This window comes from Lygodium microphyllum, chromosome 25 (assembly GCF_053477565.2).
Source record: "Lygodium microphyllum isolate KBCC chromosome 25, Lygodium_microphyllum_v1.1.10, whole genome shotgun sequence".
Lineage (NCBI taxonomy): Eukaryota > Viridiplantae > Streptophyta > Polypodiopsida > Schizaeales > Lygodiaceae > Lygodium > Lygodium microphyllum.
In genome coordinates, this window is record NC_141159.1 from 34,019,648 (window position 1) to 34,030,313 (window position 10,666).

Genomic DNA, 10,666 nt, shown 5'->3' on the forward strand with positions numbered 1-10,666 from the left:
TCGTTTACATAATTTACTCACAGACATACAATCAAAATAAAACAAATTCATTGATCATGTTCCATAATGTGTGTTCTCTCGCCCATACATGAGAAAATTTACAATTTCATGTGCTGCCTCATCTGGCGCATCTGCACATCACCAAGATCAAATCCACCTATAGCTAGTGTTTTTAGGTGTCCCAAGTAGAACTTGGGCCATATAGGGGACCAAGTAGTTCCTAGGTGCGTAAAGGATTTACTAGCCAGAGCCCCCTTGGCACCCTATCCACCTCCTACTTAATACGATGCCTATTGGGAGACCTCTCACCATCGAAGCTGGGTCCATACTTTCACAGCAGTAAAAACATCCCCTCTTGGTATGGGGATTCAGCACCTATCCTTGGGGGAGGTATAGGGCTCCTCAATTTTTATCTATTCCAATACTTAATTCAATCAGGATCTAATTTAGAAAATCACAAGCAAGATTGATGTCTTCAAGCAGTTATGACTTCAATCAATCATGCAACTTTCAAGTGATGATTAATCTAAGAGCAATCGACACTTGAATTTCACATAATGAACTCTTTCCCTTGGAATTTAACTAAGAGTATCTAGACTTTGGGGTCTCTAACTTTCCAGATTAAGGTTTATTCTTGTAATTCTTGGCTTTAAGTCAGTTTCTTTAACTTAGAGTTATTTTTGGTTTTTAAAAAAAATCTTCTATCAAAGCTTCTAGATTAAAACTATATCCTAGGCTAGCTTCTTCAAGGTTTCATTCTTAGTAAATTCGTATTGAATTCACTAGTCTTCTTTTCTATGGGGTTAACATTAAAATTCCTCATGATTTCTCTTGAGTTCTAGGTTTTCATAGTTCCCCTAACAGTTTCTAGCCTATAAGATGTTCTAATAATTTACTAAGTGACCACTCAAATATCATAGTATTTCTCAAGAGACTTATCTTATTTCTATTGAATTTGGATAGAAATTTTTAGAAAAACCCATGGTATCACGGTTGGTAAAGGGTTATTATCCACGCCCGTGACTTCGTTGTGACTCCTGTGCTCACAACTCCAAATATTTCTTCCACATTAGTAGGGTCATTCGTTGTCAAGCATTTTTCTGAAAACTGAAATCCCCTAGTCAAATTGTAGTTAGGTTTGATTTTTTGCTAGTTTAGTTATTGTGTGACAGTTTGTTTTGTTGTTTTGTAATTTGATTTATTGTGTTTGTCTAGCTTAGGATTTGTTTCTGTCATTTTGTTTGATTTGTTGAGTGTGAAACTTGATAGCCTTGGTTGAGTTTGGTATTTTTTGAACAGGATAAAGTTGGAGTTCGTTATTAGCTACCTAACTTTGAGGAGCTAGGTATGTATTCTTGTTGTGACTCATGCACATGACAGGGATTATGGGTTCACAAGCACTTCACGCTGCACTTATTGATGCACTGCACTCCGGGGTCATCTCCTGTCCTTATCAAATACTCCCATGCCATGGGTTGGGATTATGAACATTTTGCACCATCATTGAGCACTAGCACAGCATGAGGTCCGCTGCAACTATATGCAGTAAATTTTAGATGCACGCGCACATGAGAGAGCACCTATCATTGAGCACGCACGTTTCTTGCATGCACCATTTGGGATGTTCATCACAAAGTTATGAACCTCTGGTTGAGAGGGTAAGGTGGTTGGGAGAGTTCGAGGGTCGTGAAGGACGCCATCAATTGTGAGAAGGGTTGTTCATGTTTGGTCAACATCTTGAGAACCACCATTTTCTAGAGTGATGTGAGATTATGGGTGGGTGGAGCGGAGCATATCATATCTTCTTATGAGAGTTGAGAGGTGAGAATAATGAATTTTAAATTAATAAGTAATTTTGTTTGCATTTTTCATGACGCGCGATCACATTTAGATAGGCTAGGCACGATTCTTCAATGAATACATTATTTTTGTGTGTAGCATGGATTGATTGATTGAATATCATAGATCAATTGCATTTTTTTATCAAATCATGTATGGTTGAGCACGAAGTCCCTTCCAAATCATATTTATGTTAGGGCACATTTCATGAAAATAAAATTCCAAGAATGGTTTCGCTCCTAGCATTCAGAAGAATGCAGTTGCTCAGGTTTAAATAGGAATTTTGGGAACGGAAAAACCATTACCCTCTCAGAGATTCAAAGGAACCGGCTCATTAGGATAGCTCTAGAGAATTAGTCTGTCACTTTGAAGGGCGACTCAAAGCCTAAGCTCAATCAATATCTCGTTGATAAGACTTACAGAATAAGAGCAACTATCTACATCTGTGAGGAAGTCTGGATGGAGATCCGTGCAAAAGCTCTCACAATTCTGTGTTCTTTTTGCTGGATGGTGTTATTCCTAGTAGTGCTATCTTTGATGAAAAGGATGATGATCTAAAGAAGAAGAAGGCTTACTCCTTTTACAACAACAAGAGGAAGGGGTTAAAGAGAGAAACTACAAAGCATCAATAGTAGTCGAGGAGGATGCACAAGTAGCATATTGTAGTTTTTTTTTGGACAAGGATCTCTCTGCAGATTCTATAGTTCAAAGCCTTTTAGCTCATTTGAAGCAACCTGGCAAACTGGCTTCATCTCAGTCACACGTAGCGCAAGCACTTCTTGATATAGTACAAAACAAGCCGTCTACATTTCCCCTGCAATCAGAAAAGTTGTTCCAGATTCTCGATGAAGCAAGTGAGAAGAATCTGCTTAGTTGCCTAAACTCGCCTTCATTGTAGCGGAGTATATTCGATGGGGAACCAGGAAGGTTTGGGATGGAACCAAATAATCTTGTTGCTTCTTTGGGATTTCTTCTAGAGCTCAGACTAGTGCAAATGTGGATGGACGACAAGAATGCTGAAGCATTGCAATATCAAAGAGAACTTGTTGAAGAAAAAGAAGCTGCTCAGAAAAAGCGGGAACAACTTCAAGAAAGAAGACGACAGACGAGATTGAGGCAGAAGGAGTTGAAGGATAGAGAAAAGAAAGATAATAAGCTTAGATTTTCTGCAAGCAGAGTATGGAGAACTTGAAGGTGATGCATTTTTAGTCGTGGTGCAGGTGCAAATTTATGTGGCCTTCAATAGGCAAGAGTAACAGAGAGCATAAACAGAAGAAGAGAAGTTTGGAGTTTGCAAAGAGAGAGATGATATGTTGCTTGATCTTTCTGATAGACGGCAGCAAAATTCTTGCTTATGGCGAGGACCTTCGGAGACGACGATGCAGGGAAGAAACGGGCGGTTTGTGTCGTTCTCTACGTTTTTTTGTGAGAATAAAGGAGGTTCAGCGATAGCGCAAGCAAATCTGCGGACTGAAGAGAAGAAGAAGAAGATGCGACAGAATCTTGTTGTGAAGACGTTCGAGACGATGTTGATGAGAAGAATAGATCGACGATTTATTTGTATCTTCGTTCTCGACGGAGAAGAACCTGAGAAGAAGAGACCTGCAAACACTTACTGATGAAGAAGATTAAGCATTTGATGTGGAAGCTGGAGTGCTGATGAGAGAGAGAGAGAGAGATATGGAGACCTCGTCCAAGCGGAAGAGGCTTCCTGATTCCTCTGTGGACCTCGTTGGCACCAAGTTCAGCCATCTGAGGCGAGTTACTAGTAAACCTTGCCGAATCGATACTCTGAGCATGGAGACTGGTGCTCTGAGTCTTTAGAGACAGAACAGAGAAGAAGAGCGACAAAGAAAGACGAAGAGATTAGACAGAGGGAAAGGGGAAAAAGGTAGCCATAGTGGAGGACACCTTGTTTGTCAAAGTTTCAGTTTAAAAAAAAAAAGATGAACCATCTCATGAGCCAAAACAAACGCGTTTTTAAAAAAAAGCAAAGCATGGAGTTTTAATAGCTTTAAAGGCTATTTTATAAAGCTTAAACTTTCAAAGTTTAAAAAAATAGTGTGCCTTAGCGTGTTAACGTTCCACCTTGTAAAAAGCCTAAGGCTTTTTGGGAAAAGCAAACACTTCTTCAACGTAAGAGAGGATGGAAAAACTATAAAAGGGGAGGAGAGTGGAGAGCTAGGGGCCCTTCCCTTGTATCTTCTTATCATCTTGTGAGTGATGTGAGAGGAGGTTCGCATGCGAGAGATCTTTGGACGTGCTATTGTAGAAAAGGAAGAAGTTAGACTTTGTGGTGCCAAGCTTCAGATCGAGGCTATCAAGATATGAGAATATAATTTATTTGGTTGTTGTCAAAAATTTGGATATTTTCTTTGTGAGTTGTCTTGTGTGGTTGTGAGTTTTGTCAAATATTTAAAATTTCCAAGTTGAGTAGTGTATTCGACAAGGTCAAATACTTTAACCGACACTCCTTTACATCTTGTTATCGGGTTGTGAGAGAGGCTAGTTCTCGTTCACCGCTCATGTAACATCTCTTTTTTGGTGCCCCCACTGAGGAGTGCCAAAATTTTGACTTTATTCAAGATTTGTGGATTGTTTGCTTGTTTTTAATCATTTTTAAATGGCAAGTTCTTTTCTTGAATTTTATGGTAAAAAATGAGAAGATCCTCAGCGATTCCTCGAGAAATTAGAGCTTGGATGTATTATCCAACGAATGAATGACTCAGCACTGAAACTTCAAATTTTGAAATTTTAATTGTTAGATGAAGGTTGCAACTGGTTTGAAGATTATGAAAAGACCCTTAGACTAAGAAATCCTCCTGTTCCTATGGAATATAAAGCAATTAAACAAGCATTTCTTGACCGTTTTAAAGAAACTGAGACTTCACATGACCTTTGGCGAAAAATAGAGACATGCCAAAAGAGAGAAGACCAAACCATAGAATTTTTTGCCATAGAGTATGCTAGACTTTGGGATCGTTGGAATGTATCTTTAGGCCTAGGAGAGAGAGCTCCAGAAATGTTAAAAATTAAAAATTTTATTGAAAAATTACAAGGAGATGCGAGGACAAAATTGGAAATTAAAGAACCTAGTACTTTTGATGAAGTTGTAATGATTGCTATAGAAAAAGAAAGAAAATTTGAGAAAATTAAAAAAAGAGAGTCATTTAGAACACCTATAGAAAATAGGGACCAAACTTGGTAAAGGGAGGAACATAATTTTCAAGTTTTAGCTAAACAAAATACTCAACTAGCACCAGAAGTTGAAGATCAATTATCTGGACAAATGCAAAACATGAGGCTAGGAGCATTGAGAGGTCGACCCTTAGGAAGAGGTAATGGAGGACTAATAGGACAACCAAATCAAGAAAATTTGAGAGGGGGAAGAGGAGGAAATGGTAGAGGATATTTTCGTAGACCAATGGCAACTTGTTATTCATGTGGAGAGATAGGTCATATAAGTACAAACTGTCCATATCCACCTAGGGCAAGGGGGGACATGTATCCTTTACCTCAAAATTTGCCTAACAGACAAAATGATTTTGGGATAGAAATAAAAAATGATTCTACTTCTCAAGAATCTAAGTTAAAGGAGGAAGAGAAAGGAAAAAGTGCCATAAATTGTATTCTTTTAGAAAATAAAAAAGAAGAAGAAAATAAAACTGTTGATGTTATGCCTGCAATTAAAAGAAGAAGAGATGCTGAGAGAGATGAACCTGAAACTAGTAAGGCTGGTGAGGAAAGAGGGAGAAAAACAAAGAGAGGAGAAAAGAAAGAGAGAAAAGAAGAAAATAAAATGAGAGCACCTAGAAAACATTATCATACTACTGATATTCCTTTGGGAGAAGGAGAAAGTGACTATGATCTAAATAAAGATATGATGGGTAGGAAAGCTGATATATCTTTTGCTCAGTTGATGGATTTGTGCCCTAGGACGAGAGGACAATGGAAGAAATTAGTAAATCTGAAAGGGAGAGAAAGGAAAAAAGGTACTGTAAGAGTTTTAAGTGTAGAGGAGTTACCGGATATTTGTCATGTAGTAGATGCTTGGTACAAAAACCAAAATATAGGAGAGGCATATATAGATGGAGGAGCACAAGTTAGTGTGATTACCCAAGCATGTGTAGAACAGTTTGGACTTCGAATAGTGGCAGGATCTAGTTTTAGAATTAGGCTTGCAAATCATGCTAAAGTGAAATGCATAGGAAGAATTCAAAGTCTTGAGATCAAGGTTTATAGAGTTGCCATGAAAATTACTTGTCATGTTATGCCAGCAGGGTTAGGAGCGTTTCCGCTTATTCTGGGTAGACCCTGGCTTAGGAAAGCAGGAGCAATACAAGACTGGGGGAAAGGAATATTAACAATTTATGACCGTAGAGGAGTAGCAAAGAAGTTTGATATGGCCTCGAGAAAGGAATTAGAGAATGAGGATACTAGCGAGGAAGAAGAAGAGGAAAGTGATAGTACAGAAGAAGAAGATGAAACTTAGGAGGGTAGTTCAGAAAGTGATTCAGATCCAGAAATTTCATCTATAATAATTGAAAAAAATAATTAAAAAAGAAGGAAATATCTCTAGGAAACAGAATAAGGTCAATAACTCATATATAACCATCAATAGTTACAAGGGTATCAAGAAACAAAAAAAGTCCTAATTTAAATCTTCCTTCTAAAGAAAAAGGACTCTTGTTCCTGTTAAAAGATGAAGGATCAACTTCAAAAGAAGAAAATTAAAAAAAAGTCCAAAACATAAATGTTAAAACCAAAGGAAATAAAAAAGATGGGTTTTTTAAAGATGATGAAGAAGGAAAATTAGAGGAATTAGAAAAATTAATGGAATCACCACAAGTTTCAATAGAAAAAAGAGAGTTTCTGGAAAAAATGTTAAGTCAAGATTTGACGGATGGAGAAAGAAAACAATATCATTCACTTATAAATAAATATCCCAATCTTTTCGCAACTTCATACTTAGAAATCAGAGGAATGAAAGGGGAAGGGCTAAAAATAGAATTGAAAGAAGATGCCAAGCCAGTATGTCAAAAGTTAAAACCCCTAACTTCAGAACAAATATCAGTTTTGAAAGAAGAAGTAGATAAATTGTTGCAGGCCGGGTTTATTTATCCTGTAGAAGATTCAGAATGGGAAAGCACAATAGTTATAGCATCAAAGAAAACGGGAGGTTGGAGAATTTCTATTAATTATAAGCCTCTAAATGCTGTCACAAAAAGGGATCATTATCCGCTGTAGAAGATTCAGAATGGGAAAGCACAATAGTTATAGCATCAAAGAAAATGGGAGGTTGGAGAATTTGTGTTAATTATAAGCCTCTAAATGCTGTCACAAAAAGGAATCATTATCCGCTGCCATTCGTAGAAGAAATCTTAGATTCAGTCGTCGCAGGTTTTGAAAGGTATAGTGTTTGTGATGGATATTCTAGATATTTTCAATTACCCATTGCTCCAGAAGATCAAAAGAAAATGACTTTCATAACACCATGGGGTTGTTTTTGCTATAGAGTTTTACCTTTTGGACCTAGTAATGGACCAGCCTAGTATCAAGGGAGGATAAATAGAGTGCTAGCACCTTACCTAGGAAAGTTTGTTAGAGACTTCATTGATGATATTTGTGTCCATAGTACAAGATTAGAACATTGTGAAAAGCTTGGGAAAGTATTTGAAAGATTGGATAGTTACAGTTGTCAACTCAATCCAAAAAAATGTAAAATAGCTCAACCAAAAGTGAAACTTCTGGGTCATGTAGTTTCAGAAAATGGAATAGAACCTGATCCTGAAAAAGTAGAAGCCCTAGTAACCTTAGTATCACCTATAGATACCAAAGAACTTATGACATTCATTCATAAGGTAAGATACCTATCAAGATTCATTCCTTAGGCATCTCAGTTACTTTATCCATTATAGATGGTAGCCAAGAAGGATCCTTTAGAGTGGACTAAAGAGGGTGAAGAAGTGTTTCAACAAGTGAAGGAAACTGTGAGTCATGCATCATCAGTTCAAGCACCTGATTGGGAAAAGGAGTTTTTTGTGAATCATTTAGTTGGGGAAGATGCTATTGGAGCAGTTCTAATGCAACAAGGAAGGAATTCTAGATATATGAGACCTATCTATTTCGCAAGTCGAGTAAAGTTGCAAATAGAAAAAACATATACAGAAATAGAGCTGGTAATGTTAAGTGTAATATTTGCTTGTAGAAAGTTTAGGAGATATTTACTACCAAAATCCTTTACTATTTTAACAAGCTATACACTATTACCACAGTTGGTGAATAACTCAAACTTATCAAGAAGAGTAATGAAATGGATAGTTGAACTAGAAGAATTTCAATATAAATTCCAGGTTGAGGATTCAACTAGGCCTACAATAGCAGACCTTTTAACCTATAGAGGAAGTTCTTTTTTACTTAAAGGAAAATTTGGAGAGAAAGAAGAAGAAAAACCAGAAATAGAAAACTCATTTTTGATGTATTTTGATGGATCATATCGTAAGGCACACCAAGCATCTTCAGGAGGAATAGTAGTTTATGATCCTCAAGGAAATTCAATAAGAAAAGAAACAGTTAAACTTGAGGCAACAAGTAATAATGAAGCTGAGTATGCAAGCTTACAAGCAGCCATTATGCTTTGTCAAAGAATGGGAATTCGAAGGTTGATAATTAGAGGTGATGCTTTACTATTAGTAAAGCAAATACTCGGAGTTTGGCAGATAAAAAATCCCAAATTGAAGAGATTGTGTAATAGAATTCGAAGAGATCTAAAGCAGTTTGAAGCCTGGAGTTTGAAACATATTTCCAAGGAAGAAAATCAGGAAGCTCACAATGCAGCCCAATTAGCAATTTGTCAAGTGTTTGTAATGAAAGCAGATCTTCCTCTCTATAGGGGAAGAGAAGCTCTTGACCTGGAAGAAGAATTTTAGTTAACAGGAAAAGTACCTTCAAGTATTCAAAAAAACAAAAAGTATGGGTTTTTAAGAAGAGTTGGAAGATATAAAATGGTGAACGATGTTCTTTATGCAAAAGGAGTGGATTTAATTTTAAGAAGAGTACCTTGGAAGGAAGAAATATATTACATTTTAGAAACAAATCATGAGGGGGCTTGTGGAGGACATTATTCTTATAAAATAACTTTACAAAAGATTTTAACTGAAGGATATATGTGGCCAAGCATTCAAAAAGATGTTAATCATTGGTGCAAATCCTGTCATGAATGTCAAAGAATGAGTAAGAGGATATTGAAACCGGAAACAAGAAAAACAATTCTTGCATATGACATTTTTGAAAAATGGGGAATTGATGCAATTGGTCCATTACCCCATACTTCACGAGGAAAAATATATATTTTGACAGTCGTTGATTATCTTTCTCGATGGGCAGAAGCTAAGGCTGTAAAAAACATTAGAGCCATAGATGTGGGAAAATTTATTTATGAAGATATATGTTGTAAATTTGGAACACCTTTAGAGATTTTGTTAGATAGAGGATCAGGTTTTAAGGGAGAATTAATAGACTATCTTTGTGAGAAAATGAAAATAACAAAAAGATTTGCTTCACCATACTATCCTCAATGTAATGGTCTCAACGAGCGATTTAACGGGGAGTTAATAAGAATGCTGTCTAAAATGACAAAGGATCATCCACAAACATGGGATATTGAATTGCCAAGTGCTTTGTGGGCATATCGTTTAGCAAGAAAAGAAAGTAGGGGGTATTCTCCCTTTAAACTGGTTTATGGAAAGGAAGCCTTATTACCTATAGAGGTAGAAATACCGGCCTTAAGGATGATTGAAAAGTTGACTGAAGGAGTGGAAAAAAATTATTTCACAAAAAGGTTGATACAATTACAAGAAGCACAATTAAACAGATAGGAAGTGTGTGATCAATATGAAAAAACTCAAGAATTTTTTTTACAAGAGATTAAATAAAAAATAAAAAATAAAAAATATAAAAAAAGGGGATTTAGTTTTGAGATACAATAGTACGAAGCATCAATAGTAGTCGAGGAGGATGCACAAGCAGCATATTGTAGTTTTTTTTTGGACAAGGATCTCTCTGCAGATTCTATAGTTCAAAGCCTTTTAGCTCATTTGAAGCAACCTGGCAAACTGGCTTCATCTCAGTCACATATAGCGCAAGCACTTCTTGAGATAGTACAAAACAAGCCGTCTACATTTCCCCTGCAATCAGAAAAGTTGTTCCAGATTCTCGATGAAGCAAGTGAGAAGAATCTGCTTAGTTGCCTAAACTCGCCTTCATTGTAGCGGAGTATATTTGATGGGGAACCAAGAAGGTTTGGGATGGAACCAAATAATCTTGTTGCTTCTTTGGGATTTCTTCTAGAGCTCAGACTAGTGCAAATGTGGATGGACGACAAGAATGCTGAAGCATTGCAATATCAAAGAGAACTTGTTGAAGAAAAAGAAGCTGCTCAGAAAAAGCGGGAACAACTTCAAGAAAGAAGACGATAGACGAGATTGAGGCAGAAGGAGTTGAAGGATAGAGAAAAGAAAGATAATGAGCTTAGATTTTCTGCAAGCAGAGTATGGAGAACTTGAAGGTGATGCATTTTCAGTCGTGGTGCAGGTGCAAATTTATGTGGCCTTCAACAGGCAAGAGTAATAGAGAGCATAAACAGAAGAAGAGAAGTTTGGAGTAACAGAGATCTGCGGACTGAAGAGAAGAAGAAGAAGATGCGACAGAATCTTGTCGTGAAGACGTTCGAGATGATGTTGATGAGAAGAATAGTTCCACGATTTATTTGTATCTTCGTTCTCGACGGAGAAGAACCTGAGAAGAAGAGACTTGCAAACACTTACTG

General features: G+C 36.9%; 1 protein-coding gene across 1 annotated transcript; it reads left to right on the forward strand.

The window, feature by feature from the left end:
• Positions 1 to 2,839: 2,839 nt before the first annotated feature.
• Positions 2,840 to 8,768, forward strand: LOC148014069 (uncharacterized). Its single transcript, XM_087666511.1, has 6 exons — positions 2,840 to 3,016; positions 3,173 to 3,238; positions 7,068 to 7,249; positions 7,475 to 7,700; positions 7,758 to 8,018; positions 8,193 to 8,768. Exons 1-6 carry the CDS (start codon positions 2,840 to 2,842, stop codon positions 8,766 to 8,768), a joined length of 1,488 nt encoding a protein of 495 aa, XP_087522637.1.
• Positions 8,769 to 10,666: the final 1,898 nt, after the last annotated feature.

What these genes read in the sequence shown, in the direction of transcription:
- LOC148014069 (XM_087666511.1), top strand. Translation starts at nt 2,840, where the DNA reads ATGGACGACAAGAATGCTGAAGCATTGCAATATCAAAGAGAACTTGTT. An exon ending in TTAGATTTTCTGCAAGCAGA is followed by an intron (nt 3,017 to 3,172) that starts GTATGGAGAACT and finishes TCTTTCTGATAG; the next exon opens with ACGGCAGCAAAATTCTTGCT. An exon ending in ATGCAGGGAAGAAACGGGCG is followed by an intron (nt 3,239 to 7,067) that starts GTTTGTGTCGTT and finishes TGTCACAAAAAG; the next exon opens with GGATCATTATCCGCTGTAGA.